The 19,109-nt window shown below is 50.0% G+C and overlaps 1 protein-coding gene across 3 annotated transcripts in view; it reads right to left on the reverse strand.

Moving 5' to 3' along the window:
- ATG2B (autophagy related 2B) overlaps nt 1–19,109 on the reverse strand; it is a 131,727-nt gene that overhangs the window by 49,250 nt on the left and 63,368 nt on the right. For all 3 annotated transcript variants that reach the window (XM_068254784.1, XM_068254783.1, XM_068254785.1), the window contains exons 19-23: nt 18,279–18,436; nt 17,277–17,449; nt 13,893–14,043; nt 8,047–8,246; nt 6,801–6,881 (exon numbers count right to left, since the gene is read on the reverse strand). In XM_068254784.1, coding sequence (XP_068110885.1) covers nt 6,801–6,881; nt 8,047–8,246; nt 13,893–14,043; nt 17,277–17,449; nt 18,279–18,436 — 763 coding nt within the window. The remainder of the gene's footprint in view (nt 1–6,800; nt 6,882–8,046; nt 8,247–13,892; nt 14,044–17,276; nt 17,450–18,278; nt 18,437–19,109) is intronic.

The raw sequence follows: 19,109 nt of genomic DNA on the forward strand, positions 1-19,109 counted from the left end.
CAGCCTGAGGCCCAGTCACCAGTCACGCTGGGCGAGTACACAGATTGCAGCCTGAGGTCCAGTCACCAGTCACGCTGGGCGAGTACACAGATTGCAGCCTGAGGCCCAGTCACCAGTCACGCTGGGCGAGTACACAGATTGCAGCCTGAGGTCCAGTCACCAGTCACGCTGGGCGAGTACACAGATTGCAGCCTGAGGCCTAGTCCCCAGTCACAGTGGGCGAGTACACAGATGGAAGCCTGAGGCCCAGTCACCAGTCACGCTGGGCGAGTACACAGATTGCAGCCTGAGGTCCAGTCACCAGTCACGCTGGGCGAGTACACAGATTGCAGCCTGAGGTCCAGTCACCAGTCACGCTGGGCGAGTACACAGATTGCAGCCTGAGGCCCAGTCACCAGTCACGCTGGGCGAGTACACAGATGACAGCCTGAGGGCCAGTCACCAGTCACGCTGGGCGAGTACACAGATTGCAGCCTGAGGCCCAGTCACCAGTCACAGTGGGCGAGTACACAGATTGCAGCCTGAGGCCCAGTCACCAGTCACGCTGGGCGAGTACACAGATTGCAGCCTGAGGTCCAGTCACCAGTCACGCTGGGCGAGTACACAGATTGCAGCCTGAGGCCCAGTCACGCTGGGCGAGTACACAGATTGCAGCCTGAGGTCCAGTCACCAGTCACGCTGGGCGAGTACACAGATGGCAGCCTGAGGCCCAGTCACCAGTCACGCTGGGCGAGTACACAGATTGCAGCCTGAGGCCCAGTCACCAGTCACGCTGGGCGAGTACACAGATTGCAGCCTGAGGGCCAGTCACCAGTCACGCTGGGCGAGTACACAGATTGCAGCCTGAGGTCCAGTCACCAGTCACGCTGGGCGAGTACACAGATTGCAGCCTGAGGTCCAGTCACCAGTCACGCTGGGTGAGTACACAGATGACAGCCTGAGGGCCAGTCACCAGTCACGCTGGGCGAGTACACAGATTGCAGCCTGAGGCCCAGTCACCAGTCACAGTGGGCGAGTACACAGATTGCAGCCTGAGGCCCAGTCACCAGTCACGCTGGGCGAGAACACAGATTGCAGCCTGAGGTCCAGTCACCAGTCACGCTGGGCGAGTACACAGATTGCAGCCTGAGGCCCAGTCACAGTGGGCGAGTACACAGATTGCAGCCTGAGGCCCAGTCACAGTGGGCGAGTACACAGATTGCAGCCTGAGGCCCAGTCACCAGTCGCGCTGGGCGAGTACACAGATTGCAGCCTGAGGCCCAGTCACCAGTCACGCTGGGCGAGTACACAGATTGCAGCCTGAGGGCCAGTCACCAGTCACGCTGGGCGAGTACACAGATTGCAGCCTGAGGCCCAGTCACCAGTCACGCTGGGCGAGTACACAGATTGCAGCCTGAGGCCCAGTCACCAGTCACAGTGGGCGAGTACACAGATTGCAGCCTGAGGCCCAGTCACCAGTCACGCTGGGCGAGTACACAGATTGCAGCTTGAGGCCCAGTCACCAGTCACGCTGGGCGAGTACACAGATGACAGCCTGAGGGCCAGTCACCAGTCACAGTGGGCGAGTACACAGATTGCAGCCTGAGGCCCAGTCACCAGTCACGCTGGGCGAGTACACAGATTGCAGCCTGAGGCCCAGTCACCAGTCACAGTGGGCGAGTACACAGATTGCAGCCTGAGGCCCAGTCACCAGTCACGCTGGGCGAGTACACAGATTGCAGCCTGAGGCCCAGTCCCCAGTCACAGTGGGCGAGTACACAGATTGCAGCCTGAGGCCCAGTCACCAGTCACGCTGGGCGAGTACACAGATTGCAGCCTGAGGCCCAGTCACCAGTCACAGTGGGCGAGTACACAGATTGAAGCCTGAGGTCCAGTCACCAGTCACCCTGGGCGAGTACACAGATGACAGCCTGAGGGCCAGTCACCAGTCACAGTGGGCGAGTACACAGATTGCAGCCTGAGGCCCAGTCACCAGTCACAGTGGGCGAGTACACAGATTGCAGCCTGAGGTCCAGTCCCCAGTCACGCTGGGCGAGTACACAGATTGCAGCCTGAGGTCCAGTCACCAGTCACGCTGGGCGAGTACACAGATTGCAGCCTGAGGGCCAGTCACCAGTCACGCTGGGCGAGTACACAGATTGCAGCCTGAGGTCCAGTCACCAGTCACGCTGGGCGAGTACACAGATTGCAGCCTGAGGCCCAGTCACAGTGGGCGAGTACACAGATTGCAGCCTGAGGCCCAGTCACCAGTCACGCTGGGCGAGTACACAGATTGCAGCCTGAGGCCCAGTCACCAGTCACGCTGGGCGAGTACACAGATTGCAGCCTGAGGGCCAGTCACCAGTCACGCTGGGCGAGTACACAGATTGCAGCCTGAGGCCCAGTCACCAGTCACGCTGGGCGAGTACACAGATTGCAGCCTGAGGCCCAGTCACCAGTCACAGTGGGCGAGTACACAGATTGCAGCCTGAGGCCCAGTCACCAGTCACGCTGGGCGAGTACACAGATTGCAGCCTGAGGCCCAGTCACCAGTCACGCTGGGCGAGTACACAGATGACAGCCTGAGGGCCAGTCACCAGTCACAGTGGGCGAGTACACAGATTGCAGCCTGAGGCCCAGTCACCAGTCACGCTGGGCGAGTACACAGATTGCAGCCTGAGGCCCAGTCACCAGTCACAGTGGGCGAGTACACAGATTGCAGCCTGAGGCCCAGTCACCAGTCACGCTGGGCGAGTACACAGATTGCAGCCTGAGGCCCAGTCCCCAGTCACAGTGGGCGAGTACACAGATTGCAGCCTGAGGCCCAGTCACCAGTCACGCTGGGCGAGTACACAGATTGCAGCCTGAGGCCCAGTCACCAGTCACAGTGGGCGAGTACACAGATTGCAGCCTGAGGTCCAGTCACCAGTCACCCTGGGCGAGTACACAGATGACAGCCTGAGGGCCAGTCACCAGTCACAGTGGGCGAGTACACAGATTGCAGCCTGAGGCCCAGTCACCAGTCACAGTGGGCGAGTACACAGATTGCAGCCTGAGGTCCAGTCCCCAGTCACGCTGGGCGAGTACACAGATTGCAGCCTGAGGTCCAGTCACCAGTCACGCTGGGCGAGTACACAGATTGCAGCCTGAGGCCCAGTCACCAGTCACGCTGGGCGAGTACACAGATTGCAGCCTGAGGCCCAGTCACCAGTCACGCTGGGCGAGTACACAGATTGCAGCCTGAGGTCCAGTCACCAGTCACGCTGGGCGAGTACACAGATTGCAGCCTGAGGCCCAGTCCCCAGTCACAGTGGGCGAGTACACAGATGACAGCCTGAGGGCCAGTCACCAGTCACGCTGGGCGAGTACACAGATGACAGCCTGAGGGCCAGTCACCAGTCACGCTGGGCGAGTACACAGATTGCAGCCTGAGGTCCAGTCACCAGTCACGCTGGGCGAGTACACAGATTGCAGCCTGAGGCCCAGTCACCAGTCACGCTGGGCGAGTACACAGATTGCAGCCTGAGGGCCAGTCACCAGTCATGCTGGGCGAGTACACAGATTGCAGCCTGAGGCCCAGTCACCAGTCACAGTGGGCGAGTACACAGATTGCAGCCTGAGGCCCAGTCACCAGTCACGCTGGGCGAGAACACAGATTGCAGCCTGAGGTCCAGTCACCAGTCACGCTGGGCGAGTACACAGATTGCAGCCTGAGGTCCAGTCACCAGTCACGCTGGGCGAGTACACAGATTGCAGCCTGAGGCCCAGTCCCCAGTCACAGTGGGCGAGTACACAGATGACAGCCTGAGGGCCAGTCACCAGTCACGCTGGGCGAGTACACAGATTGCAGCCTGAGGCCCAGTCACCAGTCACGCTGGGCGAGTACACAGATTGCAGCCTGAGGGCCAGTCACCAGTCATGCTGGGCGAGTACACAGATTGCAGCCTGAGGCCCAGTCACCAGTCACAGTGGGCGAGTACACAGATTGCAGCCTGAGGCCCAGTCACCAGTCACGCTGGGCGAGTACACAGATTGCAGCCTGAGGCCCAGTCACCAGTCACGCTGGGCGAGTACACAGATTGCAGCCTGAGGTCCAGTCACCAGTCACGCTGGGCGAGTACACAGATTGCAGCCTGAGGCCCAGTCCCCAGTCACAGTGGGCGAGTACACAGATGACAGCCTGAGGGCCAGTCACCAGTCACGCTGGGCGAGTACACAGATGACAGCCTGAGGGCCAGTCACCAGTCACGCTGGGCGAGTACACAGATTGCAGCCTGAGGTCCAGTCACCAGTCACGCTGGGCGAGTACACAGATTGCAGCCTGAGGCCCAGTCACCAGTCACGCTGGGCGAGTACACAGATTGCAGCCTGAGGGCCAGTCACCAGTCATGCTGGGCGAGTACACAGATTGCAGCCTGAGGCCCAGTCACCAGTCACAGTGGGCGAGTACACAAGCGTTTTGTAGTGCGGAAGGATATTGCTAAAATATGCTTATGTGCAATGCAAATACTTGCGCCAGTTGATTTAAAATACACTTGACGCCATAGACTTACATGGCATCCGGTCCGTCGCCCAAGTCACCCGTTAACGTAGGTGCGCACTCGCGCTACATTCGGGACTTCCGGAGCACCGCACATAGTATGAAATGGCCCATAGACTTTCATTGCTGTAGCGTTAGGCTGCGTGTGAAAAGGCCTTTAAGGTAGGTTCACACTTGTGTGCTCTAATCGTACATGTATTTCCACGCTCGTTTTTTTATGATGTCACGCTCGTTTGTATTTGAATATATGTTTGAAATTGTCAACAGCCGCCCCATGTAGAAACAAACAAAATAGCAGGTGTGCGACGCGCAACAAAATGCTGCATAGACTGCGCTGTCCGATGTGCACACTTTAAGTGCTGCGCGGCAGTGTGATACGATAACGCACTGCTGCACGCATCGTCAGCAAAATGCAACCCCAACCCATTCACGGTACTGAACGGGATCAGCAGCACAACGCAGATAACGTGCGATTGTGCGCTGCGTTCCGGTCACATGACCAGCTGCTTGTGTGAAGGAGGCCTTAGGGGCTGATGTACTGAGGGATTCCTGAGCAGGAGAATATCGAGAACACTTGGAAACATACAGTACATGAGACGGGTAAAAAACAAAAAAGAAAGCGATACTTTCCAGATTTATAAGCGGGGGAAAAGGCTGAAATAATAACATTGATAAAAACACGAGGTGTGAGACTTACGGAAGTATCCATATTTACCCTCTTTCCCTGAAAATAAGACCTACCCTGAAAATAAGCCCTAGCTGGAATTTTTAGACTGCTTGAAATATAAGCCCTACCCCGAAAATAAGCCCTAGCGGAAGGTAAAGAGGAGGAAGAGGCAGGCAGTAAGTGGGGACACAGTGGTGCAGTGCCAGTCGGGCACTGAACCTGTCATCCCAGGACACAGCAAGGTTATCAGCTGTGTGCAGGGGAGACAGGGCAGGTGTCTGGTCAGTACAGTAGCATACTTGCAAATCCATGAACATCACAGTACAAAGGAACAGGAAATGTTCTGCTGAGAGACACTTCCTAATAGAAATATAAGACATCCCCATTAATACAAGACACGGTCTTATTTTCGGGGAAAGACGGTATTTGCTGTTAAACAATACCAGTTTCTTGGCTGTACTGCTGATCTCTTTGGCTGCAGAAGTGTCTGAATCACACACCTGCTTGTTCAGGGTCTTTGGCTAAAAGTATTAGAGGCAGAGGATCAGCAGGGCTGCCAGGCAACTGGTATTGCTTAAAAGGAAACAAACATGTCAGCCTCCATATACCTCTCACTTCGGGTTCCCTTTTTATACTTAGAAATGTTTACATCATCAGACATCGCTCTCCAAAACAGCTGCTATTCTGAATTTCCTGCAAAGGATGTGCACAGAACACACTGGGCCAGATTTATCAAAGCATTACTAACTAGCAGAGGAACTGTTCTGTATGATAGAAACTTCTCAAATCCTACATAATAGCAGCAGTTTAGCGTGGATTTCTAGAGCTGCACTACAGTTAAGAAAAGTGCAAATCCATCCGTAAACTGCTGCAGATTAAGAAGTGCTTCATAGCAATTCTCCAGATAGTGCAGCAGTGCAGGCTAGGCATGATTTGTGAAGGGCTCCTCCCCCTCACTCAGAGCCTGCTGACAGCAGATGTATTGGTTACCTCAGCAACAGCAATTCCCCTCACACACTGCACTGCCTGAGAGACCTTCCTAACTCCGCCTATTCCTAGCAGTTTAAGAAGGAATCTGCACTATTTATGTAGTGATTTCTTAAGATGTCTGACTGAGACAGTCCTGCACGGATTTCTAAAAAACGACTAATATTTTGTCTCAGACACTCTTGATAAATGTCCCCCATTGATCTGACTTCTCAAACCCAGTGCAAAGAAAACTGGTGCCAAACTGTTCCACTATTTTGTGCACTTGTCTTGATTAATTCCCCCATGATAATATCCTTTAAAAGCCCAGCGGAAGAGTCGTTTTCCACGAATGAATGCCCAGCACTGTCTGGAGCAGAAAACATACTACGCTGCAAACGTAACTTATTTTGTTTCGAATGTAAATAACGTATACACAGGCAAACTGGAGCCTTGGGGTGTGGTCACATGATTATGCCTACAGGAAGCTGCTGACAGAGATGCATCCTGGGAAACCATTCCAGCATAAACAGAGGGTGCTAAATATCTCTATCAGGGAATTCCTGTCGGACAATAAACATCCTCTAGGTCTGTATTAATAATAAACACTGCTAAATGAAATCGCCTGTTAGCAGAAGAGCTGCGTACCTGCTCATGCCAAGTGTGCTCTGATGGGAGAACTCGGTGCTGTAAGGTGGCCCCTCTGAGTCCCACTGCAACGAGGAATTCCTGAAATTCAAAAAAAGTTTAACCGTATAAAACACTTCTACAAAGCACAGTTATGGTGATAAAGTTATATGGTGGTGACACAGTACCTGGGGCGCTTTACTGAGGACACAACTTATATTACTAAGGAATGAGCGAGGGGACTTTGGGTCCTTTTGCACTTAATCAGTTGCTCTCAGTTAAAACTGAAAGAAAACTGATTTTCAAAGTAATGTCCATGTTTTCCTATGGCACAGTTCCCACTATACGTGTTGTAACTGAAAGCTTTTTCACAATGCACTGCTATGGAAAGAATGAGTACAAACAGGTACTAACGCTCACTAATGCATTAGAGACACTGAAGTGAAAAAATATAATATAATATAATGACTTGGTTGTGTAGTATGGATAATATACAGTGTTTTTTATAACATTGTATCAGTCTCTAGTATTTGCAGTTTACACCCTGCTCAGCATTCAAAATGTTTTTACAGAGCAGGCCAGTGAACTTTTGAACTATCCTCTGGAGAGAAAAAGAAGATACAATGACTGACAGTTGAGCTAATAAGCTTCAGAAGACAGAGCTCTCTGCGACTTTGAAAGTTGTGGAGCTCAATGGCTCTTTTGCATAGATAACCACTGGAGTTTCTTAACTCTTCCTGTACTGGAAACAATATTAGACTTATGTCTCTGCTCCTAATGTTTTATTTCTTAGCTGTACTACACATACAAATCATTATATCATATATTTTTTTTTTCTCGCTTTAGTGTCTCTAAGTGTAAAAGGACCCTTACTGAATTGCGGGGGAAATCAAGTAATGGTGCGACTGCCAGGCAATCTTCCTGCGCTGGGAGATGAATTCCCCCTGAGATAAGTTTCAGAATGTATTTCACAAAGGGCAAACACTGACTAAATCACTTATAAATGGATATTGTAAGAGTAAGCAAGTTTATGCATTACGCTATTTTCACTAGAGTTCCTCTTTAACACGCTTCTTTAGGGACAGCCAATGAGATGCTGATAATTTATGCAGCTTGGACACTGACCAATCAGCTGCAGCAGCTGCTGGTATTTGTTTGGTCAGTTTTGGAGCTGCAGTAATTAGCATATCATACCCCGCCCCCACTCCCAGTGACAGATCTGCCTGCGGACGCCGCTCCTATGGGAAACGGGGAACAATGCACTCACCTTTGTGTTGCCGTCACATTTATCAGACTGAATCTTTACAGCCATGGTCAGCATGCTGACACTGTCCACTCCCACCCCATTGCTGGCAGCCCGGTGATTGGCTCCGTCCTCTCCAGAAGGGTAGATGGTGGCCTCTAACCAGTGAGGCCGAGGCAGGCTGGGGAGTCCGAGGTTAGAAGAGGAACCACCGTCCAGCATTCCTGCACAGAGAGTGTGAGAGAGAGAGCAGGCGTTACAAAGAGAAATATGCCACAGCTGATAACAACCAATCAGGAAGAGGCATGTAGAAGCCCCTGCATGTAGCTGCACACACCCTGCACAGAGACAGAGCGAGAGCAGGGTTTATATACCAAGACAATGAGCAATGTGCCACAACTCAGAGCAGCCAATCAGAAAGGGAAGCCACAACTCAGAGCAGCCAATCAGAAAGGAAGGCCACACCTCAGAGCAGCCAATCAGAAAGGGAAGCCACAACTCAGAGCAGCCAATCAGAAAGGAAGGCCACACCTCAGAGCAGCCAATCAGAAAGGACAGCCACAACTCAGAGCAGCCAATCAGAAAGGAAGGCCACACCTCAGAGCAGCCAATCAGAGAGGACCACACAACTCAGAGCAGCCAATCAGAGAGGACCACACAACTCAGAGGAGCCAATCAGAAAGGGAAGCCACAACTCAGAGCAGCCAATCAGAAAGGGAAGCCACAACTCAGAGCAGCCAATCAGAAAGGGAAGCCACAACTCAGAGCAGCCAATCAGAAAGGGAAGCCACAACTCAGAGCAGCCAATCAGAAAGGACAGCCACAACTCAGAGCAGCCAATCAGAAAGTGAAGCCACAACTCAGAGCAGCCAATCAGACAGGACCACTACAACTCAGAGCAGCCAATCAGACAGGACCACTACAACTCAGAGCAGCCAATCAGAAAGGGGCATGTAGCGGCCCAGATGACACACACACTGCACAGATGACAGGTGAATTTGGATTGGCTATTCTAGGCTCCACCCACTACCCTGAATATTAATCTCAGTCACCCAGTGACCATTTGGGCAAAGTTTGGGAACCCTGCCATTAACAGTGTAAGAATGGTTGCAGTTTATATTTTCCCATGTAAAAAAAAAAAATGAAGTTGTTGGCGCCGCCCACTTTTTCTAACCTTGACATACAGTCACTCAATTATCAAGTTTATCAGCTTTGGGGTCCTTGGTATCAATACTTTGTATATTCCCATTGAAATTAAGCAAATTTGATTGGTTGTTTGTGGCTCCGCCCCTTTCTGAATTTGAACCCCAGTTACCCTGTGACTATCTGTAGCAGGTTTGAGGCATCTGCTATTAACAGTGTAAGAATGGCAACAAATTAAATATTCGCCATAAAAATCAACAGGTGAATTTTGATAATTTTGATTGGCTGTTGTAGGCTCCACTTATTTCCTGAATATTAATCCCAGTCACCCAACAACCAACTGTGCAAAGTTTGAGAGCCCTACCATTACCAATGTAAGAATGGCTGCAGTTTATATTTTCCCAGTGAAATTTGTTTTTGGCTCCGCCCACTTTTTGTAACCTGGACACACAGTCACTCAATGACCAAGTTTGTGAGCTTTCAGGTTCCTGGCATCAAAAATGTGTGAATAGAAGCAGTTTATCCACCAAGGAAATCAGATTGTCTGTTTGTGGCTCCGCCCCTTTAGTGAATTTGGACCCCAGTCACCCAAAGAACGACTGTAGCAAGTTTGAAGCCTCTGTGTAATGAATAGCGGAGATGCCGCCGCGCGGACAAGCGGCAGGGCGGCTGTCTCCGCGTTCAAGCCGGCGGCTGTTTCCGCGCAGCAACATGTCTCTGGTTTGCCTGGTCCTTCTAGTGCACACAGATGACGAGCTACGCACGCGCGCGCGCCAGGCGACAGGACCTTTATGCCAGCAGAAGGGGAATCAGCTGATCAGTACGATCAGCTGATCCCAGCTGGACTCCTGATTGGCTGAGTGGCTGGGGCGGCACTGCGGAGCGCTGTAAGTATATATAGAACTTGCTTGTCAGTTGCTGGTTGTCTGCCGTTGCGAATACTTACGTGTGAGCACTCAGACCTCAGTCAGATCCTACAGTGTGTTAGAACCAGTTGGAACTGGGAATTCACACTTAGCCAGATTCTGCTCTAGGATATTACTGTGTTATACTTCAGACTAGTTCCCGGGTGTTGAGACCAAGGACCTCACACCTAAGTCTAGGATATTACTGTGTTATACTTCAGACTAGTTCCCGGGTGTTGAGACCAAGGACCTCACACCTAAGTCTAGGATATTACTGTGTTATACTTCAGACTAGTTCCCGGGTGTTGAGACCAAGGACCTCACACCTAAGTCTAGGATATTACTGTGTTATACTTCAGACTAGTTCCCGGGTGTTGAGACCAAGGACTTCACACCTAAGTCTAGGATATTACTGTGCTATACTTCAGACTAGTTCCCGGGTGTTGAGACCAAGGACCTCACACCTAAGTCTAGGATATTACTGTGTTATACTTCAGACTAGTTCCCGGGTGTTGAGACCAAGGACCTCACACCTAAGTCTAGGATATTACTGTGTTATACTTCAGACTAGTTCCCGGGTGTTGAGACCAAGGACCTCACACCTAAGTCTAGGATATTACTGTGCTATACTTCAGACTAGTTCCCGGGTGTTGAGACCAAGGACCTCACACCTAAGTCTAGGATATTACTGTGCTATACTTCAGACTAGTTCCCGGGTGTTGAGACCAAGGACCTCACACCTAAGTCTAGGATATTACTGTGTTATACTTCAGACTAGTTCCCGGGTGTTGAGACCAAGGACCTCACACCTAAGTCTAGGATATTACTGTGCTATACTTCAGACTAGTTCCCGGGTGTTGAGACCAAGGACCTCACATCTAAGTCTAGGATATTACTGTGCTATACTTCAGACTAGTTCCCGGGTGTTGAGACCAAGGACCTCACACCTAAGTCTAGGATATTACTGTGCTATACTTCAGACTAGTTCCTGGGTGTTGAGACCAAGGACCTCACACCTAAGTCTAGGATATTACTGTGTTATACTTCAGACTAGTTCCCGGGTGTCGAGACTAAGGACCTCACACCTCAGACTAGGATTGTGCTATATTGATACTTGTTATGATCTCTAGCTTTGCTGACCTCTCTCCTGCTTTCTGATTCGGTAACTCGCATATCTGACTACCCGTTGCCAACCTTGCCTGTACAATGACACTGAATTAGCCTTCTGTCTCTGTACCTTATCTGCTCGTGTGTTGCCGACCTGGCTTGTATGACCCTTCTGGCTGTCACCCGTCCCTTGGGTGAACAGTCACTCTGTCATCCTTGAGACACCAACTCTATAGGTGTCCATTAGCTGTAAGACTTCCTGCTCTTCAGGAAGTCCTTCTTACAGTGCAGTCAGGGGACTTTACCTTTGCAAGTCCACTGGCTGTAATACAGTCTCATTCCCAGCCCATCAGGGAATCCTTGGCTGCAGTACAGTCTGATTCCCGATCCATCAGGGAACTCCTGGCTGCAGTACATTATCCATCTCCTCCTCTTAACCTCCCTGGTGTTCTATTAAGATCGCCAGGGAGGCTGCGGGAGGGTTTTTTTTTAATTAAAAAAAACTATTTCATGCAGCCAACTGAAAGTTGGCTGCATGAAAGCCCACTAGAGGGCGCTCCGGATGCGTTCTTCTGATCGCCTCCGGCAGCCAGAAGTAACACGGAAGGCCGCTCGCAATGAGCGGCCTTCCGTGTTTCGCTTACCTCGTCGCCATGGCGACGAGCGGAGTGACGTCATGGACGTCAGCCGACGTCCTGACGTCAGCCGCCTCCGATCCAGCCCTTAGCGCTGGCCGGAACTTTTTGTTCCGGCTACGCTGGGCTCAGGCGGCTGGGGGGACCATCTTTCGCCGCTGCATGCGGCGGTTCGCCGCGCTGCAGCGGCGATCAGGTAGCACACGCGGCTGGCAAAGTGCCGGCTGCGTGTGCTGCTTTTTATTTGAGCCAAATCAGCCCAGCAGGGCCTGAGCGGCAGGCTCCGGCGGTACTGGACGAGCTGAGCTCGTCCAGACCGCTCAGCAGGTTAAGGAGGTTGGGGTCTACACAGTCAGAGGTCACCTGCACCCCAGGTGTCCACTGGCTGCAGCGCAGTCCAATCCCCTGCTCTTCAGGGAATCCTTGGCTCCAGTAGTGTCTGTATCTCCCGCTCCTCGGGAGATAACCTTTCTTACTGATGCACCAAACACTCACATTATATTAGGTGTCTTGTGTCAAGCTATACTTGTATTATTGGTGATTCTGCAGATCACCATATAATCAGGTATAACATCTGTATTATTGGTAATACTGCAGATCACCAATAATCAGATACACTCTGTGTGCTGACACCAATCGTTACACTCTGCCATTAACAGTGTAAGAATAACAGCAGTTTCAATATTCCCCTTTAAAAATCAATAGGTGACTTTTGATTGACTGTTGTAGGCTCCACCCACTTTCCTGAATCTTAATCTCATTCACCCAGTGACCAAGTGTGGCAAGTTTGAGAACCCTGCCATTAAAAGTGTAAGAATGGCTGCAGTTTACATTTTCCCATTGAAAATGAATGGCTGAAATGTGATTGGCTGTTTTATGCTCCGCCCACTTTTCCTGGATTTGTAACCTCAGTCACCAAGTGACCAACTGTGCCAAGTGTGGGGACTCTGGCTTGATTACTGTGAGAATGGCAGCCTTTTACATTTTTTCCATTGACAGGAATGGGCAGAATCTGATTTGCCGTTTGTAGCTCCGCCCACATGTGCAGGGGGGACGCGAGACCCCCAGAACATACAATTCCAGGTAGTAAGGGATCTGTGTACCGAGTTTCGTTCAAATCGGTCAAGGCGTTTGAGTGATCGTGGCACATACACACATACACACACACACACACACACACACACTGTATACACACACATACACACATACACACACACCCGATTTTATATATATATATGTGTGTGTGTGTGTGTGTGTACAAACGCTCACAAAATGCTGCATGTCCTGCGCAATCTCTCTAGTGGGCTCAACACTGTAGCCTGGCATTAGCAAAGCTTTTTTTGCTAGTGATTCTGAAAACTCCAAAATAGTTCCAAAAAGTTCTCTTGCGTGCCCCAGGCCTTACAGGTGAATGATGAAAAGCGGACACAAGAGCGCACGTGGGTTCAGGCATTTAAAGAGTGGTTTTCTGCCGATTGTAATTTGGCACGAGGGGGGCCCAGTAGGTTTTCCCAGTACAGAGCCCAGAAATTTCTGAAGGCGGCCCTGATTACAAACAGCATAGTTCAGCAACTCACAAAAAGCAGTCATCACCTAGACTTCTGGACCCCAGGATAGGCCTATAGTAAAGGAAGGGCAGGCATACCCTGGTGATAGAGGTGGTAGGTGGACCCCAGTATAGGCCTATAGTAAAGGAAGGGCAGGCATACCCTGGTGATAGAAGTTGTAGGTGGACCCCAGTATAGGCCTATAGTAAAAGAAGGGCAGGCATACCCTGGTGACAGGGGTGGTAGGTGGACCCCAGTATAGGCCTATAGTAAAAGGAAGGGCAGGCATACCCTGGTGATAGGGGTGGTAGGTGGGCACCAGTAAAGGAAGGGCAGGCATACCCTGGTGACAGGGTGGTAGGTGGACCCCAGTATAGGCCTATAGTAAAGGAAGGGCAGGCATACCCTGGTGATAGAGGTGGTAGGTGGACCAGAGTATAGGCCTATAGTAAAGGAAGGGCAGGCATACCCTGGTGATAGGGGTGGTAGGTGGACCCCAGTATAGGCCTATAGTAAAGGAAGGGCAGGCATACCCTGGTGATAGAGGCTCAGGCTGCTGGTGTGCAGGCACAAGTAGTGTTTGTCTTCAAATCCTTCATACTTCGTCACAGTAAAGAGGGATCCAGTATGAAATTCCAGCCAGAACTCCCCATGTTTGTCTTCCATTATCTTCCCATCCGGCTGCTGCATGTAAACACAAAGTCATCAGCTACATGTAAATACAAAGTCATCAGCTGCATGTAAACACAAAGTCATCAGCTACATGTAAACACAAAGTCATCAGCTGCATGTAAATACAAAGTCATCAGCTACATGTAAACACAAAGTCATCAGCTACATGTAAACACAAAGTCATCAGACCGCAATACTGAAGTGAGAACATTAGCAACACTCCTATGCACCAGCAGAGGTCACTATACCACAGCTTCCTGACTTGCTCACTCTGTTGCTGAGCTTGGTGCCTCTTCAACATTTAAAGGAAAACTGTTACACAAAATATGGAGGGTGCCTTCTTCGATCCCTTATTAATGATGCCAGTTGCTTGGCTATCATGCCTATCTTATGGCTTCAGTAGTTTATGAATCGCATACCTGCAACAAGTATGTAGCCAGTGGGGTTAAACCATTCTCGGGCTCAGTAACTCAAAGTATTTTTAAAGAGAATAAGCTGTATAGCCAAAAATAAACATAGCAGTTCCCATATCCCAACTCACTACCATGTTTCTATTAAGACAATCAAAATCTTAAATGATAAAAACAAAACATAAGGCTAGTGCTGACTAGTTCAGCACTACCCTATATTGCTCATCACTCTCCATCCTGTGTTTCTATAGGTAGATTGTATGCAGACTCCTCCTACCCCAGGTGTGCACGTCCCCTACAGGCTGGTGCTGCTACTCTCGCTTGGCCTATAGCAGCCCTAGACCTCACACTAATGAAGGCAGGAACGTGCCACCTAGTGTTAGTCTATGGGAGCTAGGACCCGCTGGAGCTAAATGACAACATAATCCTACTGCAGGGGTGTCAAACTCAAATACAAAGTGGGCCAAAATTGAGCTCTGGGACCTAGTTGTGGGGCAACCTCAATGTCTAGTGACCACCTCTGTCCCTTATAAAGTTACCTGGTGTTGAATAGCCCCCCCCCTCCATCCCCTACAGTCCCAGGGTGTCTAGTGGTCCTCTCTCCCTCCTCTATACAATTTCCTGGTGTCTAGTGGTCCCCTTCCCTCTCCTATACAGTGCCCTGGTGTCTAGTGCTGCCCTCCTCCCCATACGGCTTCCCTGGTGATCTAGGGCTTACCCTCCAATATACTGTAGCGCCTATGGTGGTCTAGAGTGGGCCAAATATATTGCAAGGTGGCGAAACCACCGGAGGGCCAAATCTGATGGCTCTGAGGGCCAGATTTGGCCCACGGGCCGGAGTTTTGGTGTTATCCGAAGGCACGCTATGTGGCTGTGGACCGGAATTTAAAGTTTGTGAAAAATACTTTGGCCTCAATTCACTAAGCTTATCTCCTGTCTTTAATAACGTTTCTATAGTTATCACCATGGTGACAAGACATGTAGTATTCAGGAAACATAGGCCTCAATTCACTAAGATCATGCTGGAGATAATAAGGCAAGAGAAAACTTACCTCCACACAGTGAGAGAGTTATCTTATCTCTTCATTCCTTACGTTACCTCTTCTGTAGTTATTTTACCTCCTCTGTAGTTAATTTACCTCCTCTGTAGTTAATTTACCTCCTCTGTAGTTATTTTACCTCCTCTGTAGTTATTTTACCTCCTCTGTAGTTATTTTACCTCCTCTGTAGTTATTTTACCTCCTCTGTAGTTATTTTACCTCCTCTGTAGTTATTTTCACATGCAGTTAATAAACAGCCTGTCTTTAACTCTGGAGTTATTTTAAGGATTGAAGAGTTAACTTAAAGACAGAAGAGTTAACTTTAGGTTTGCCTGAGGTAAAATGTTTCCTGAATACTACATGCCTTATCACCATGGTAACAACTCTAGAAGAGTTATTAAAGACAGGAGATAAGTTTAGTGAATTGAGGCCATTTTACCTTACGTTAACTCTTCAATCCTTAAAATAACTCCAGAATTCTAATTAACTACGTGTGAAAATAACTACAGGAGGTAACTTAACTACAGGAGATAAACTACAGAGGAGGTAACTTAAGGAATGAAGAGATAAGCTAACTCACTGTGTGGTGGTACGTTTTCTCTTGCCTTATCTCCAGCATGATCTTAGTGAATTGAGGCCTATGTCTTATTCGGTGGAGATGACACAGTTTCCCCCTGTGGCCCTCAGTATGGGATGTATAATAAGAGGGAGGCGGGATATACTTTGTATTATTCGGTGGAGATGACACAGCTTCCCCTGTGACCCCCAGTATGGGATGTATAATAAGAGGGGGGCGGGATATACTTTGTATTATTCGGTGGAGATGACACAGCTTCCCCCTGTGACCCCCGGTATGGGATGTATAATGAGAGGGGGGCGGGATATACTTTGTATAATTCGGTGGAGAGGACACAGCTTCCCCCTGTGACCCCCAGTATGGGATGTATAATAAGAGGGGGGCGGGATATACTTTGTATTATTCGGTGGAGATGACACAGCTTCCCCCTGTGACCCTCAGTATGGGATGTATAATAAGAGGGGGGCGGGATATACTTTGTATTATTCAGTGGAGAGGACACAGCATTCCCCTGTGGCCCCCAGTATGGGATGTATAATAAGAGGGGGGCGGGATATACTTTGTATTATTCGGTGGAGAGGACACAGCTTTCCCCTGTGGCCCCCAGTATGGGATGTATAATAAGAGGGGGGCGGGATATACTTTGTATTATTCGGTGGAGATGACACAGCTTCCCCCTGTGACCCCCAGTATGGGATGTATAATAAGAGGGGGGCGGGATATACTTTGTATTATTCGGTGGAGATGACACAGCTTCCCCCTGTGACCCCCAGTATGGGATGTATAATAAGAGGGGGGCGGGATATACTTTGTATTATTCGGTGGAGATGACACAGCTTTCCCCTGTGACCCCCAGTATGGGATGTATAATAAGAGGGGGGCGGGATATACTTTGTATTATTCGGTGGAGATGACACAGCTTCCCCCTGTGACCCCCAGTATGGGATGTATAATAAGAGGGGGGCGGGATATACTTTGTATTATTCGGTGGAGATGACACAGCTTCCCCCTGTGACCCCCAGTATGGGATGTATAATAAGAGGGGGGCGGGATATACTTTGTATTATTCGGTGGAGATGACACAGCTTCCCCTGTGACCCCCAGTATGGGATGTATAATAAGAGGGGGGCGGGATATACTTTGTATTATTCGGTGGAGATGACACAGCTTCCCCTGTGACCCCCAGTATGGGATGTATAATAAGAGGGGGGCGGTTACCTTGACATCCGTGTACACGGAGACCAGGCCTTGGTTAATGTTCACCAGGACGGACAGGAAGCTCTGGGAGTGTTTATTGGGGCTCTCCAGCTTCTTCCTCCTGCGGCAGTGATAGTTGGAGTCCAGGATGTAGTCATACTGCAGGGTCTCCTCCTCCGAGCCGCTGTCATCCTCTGCATGGAAAGAGTCAGTCGCTAGCACAGGCACATCACACAGGAGCATTGTGTACAGAAATGGCGAAGTCCATGAAGTGGCACCAAAAGTTATATAGGTTACGTCCAGAACCCGAAGTTTGGCCACTTCTAGTTCTGGCCGGCGACTTCGGGTCCTGGCCGGCCAATGTGCGAAGTGGCCGCTGCGCTGCGGCCAATGTGAGGAATGGAACGATTTCTGTAACATTAATGTATCTTCCGGCCGTCTCGCTGCGGCCACATTTATCAAAACTTAGTTAATTTAACGAAATGAAGCCGGCGGCAATGTAACAGATGAAGCCGCCGGGCTTTTTCTCTGCCTCTCTCTCCTCCCCCCGCCTCTCTCTCTCTCCTATGGGCAGCTGGCGGGGACACGCATGTCCCCGAGAGTCGTTCGTCGCAGCAGTGAATCCTGCTGTTCCTGCAGAGCGGGTGCTGGCAGAAGCAATGTCTGCAGCCTCCCCGCTCTGCTTTCCAGGTGCGAGAGAGAGAGAGAGAGAGAGAGAGAGAGAGGCGGGGGGGGGGGGGGGAGGATTTGGGGAGGAGAGAGAGGCAGAGCAAAAGCTGGCGGCTTCATCTGTTACATTGCCACCGGCTTCATTTCATTCAATCAACTAAGTTTTGATAAATTTGGCCGCAGCGAGACGGCCAGAAGATACATTAATGTTGTCCATTTCTCACATTCCCCCACCCCTTACATGCACAGTCTCCATGCCATAGGACACATCACTCTCCCACAATATGATCTGAATTAGAAGAGAATTGGCTGGTGAGATATAAGTGAATTCCCTGCAGTGGGATCGGCACTCACCGAAATGCAGCGCTGACTTGAAGCCGCTGTTCAGGTCTTTAGTGAAGGTGTTAATTAGCTGGCTGGCGACAGAGAGGCCAATTCCATAAGACAGGTTCTCAAAGGTCTCTACGGGGGATGGGGCGGTGGGCTCCCAGAGGAGGAGGTCATTACTGATCCTGGAACACAGGCGGGACCACACACAATCAATACATCATACAGAAAACTGCACTACAACACGGACGGTACTACATCATACTTACTGTGAACCAACACAACGGAGATGGTTACTTGTCATTATACTGATTTTCATATAAAAATATTTGTAATACTTTTAGGCCTGTCCCCATCTCTTTAAACCTTAACTGAGGGGTATGGATGTTTCCTGTTAAACAACACCAGTTGCCTGGCAGTCCTTCTGATCTCTTTAGCTGCAGTAGTGGCTGAATCACACACCTGAAACAAGCATGCAGCTAATCCAGTCTGACTTCAGTCAGAGCACCTGATCTGCATGCTTGTCGAGGAGCTGTGGCTAAAAGTATTAGAGACACAGGATCAGCAGTAGAATCAGGCAACTGGTATTATTTCAAAAGGAAAAATCCATATTCTTCTCAGTTTAGCTAAAACTTTGAAGAAAATCTAAAGTGGAAAACAAAAAAAACAAAAAATCAGTTTAACTTACCGTCGGGCTTCTTGCAGCCCCCTGGAGTCATCCTGTGCTTGCGCTGTCTTTCCAAGTCCCTCCGGCAAGCAGGGGCGACTCCCCCCAAAGCTGGCCGGCCGCGCGGTTCCTATGTCGGGAGCCTTCTGCACATGTGCTGTATGCAAAAATTGCTACTGCATACATTGCTC

This window comes from Hyperolius riggenbachi, chromosome 9, assembly GCF_040937935.1.
Source record: "Hyperolius riggenbachi isolate aHypRig1 chromosome 9, aHypRig1.pri, whole genome shotgun sequence".
Classification (NCBI taxonomy): domain Eukaryota; kingdom Metazoa; phylum Chordata; class Amphibia; order Anura; family Hyperoliidae; genus Hyperolius; species Hyperolius riggenbachi.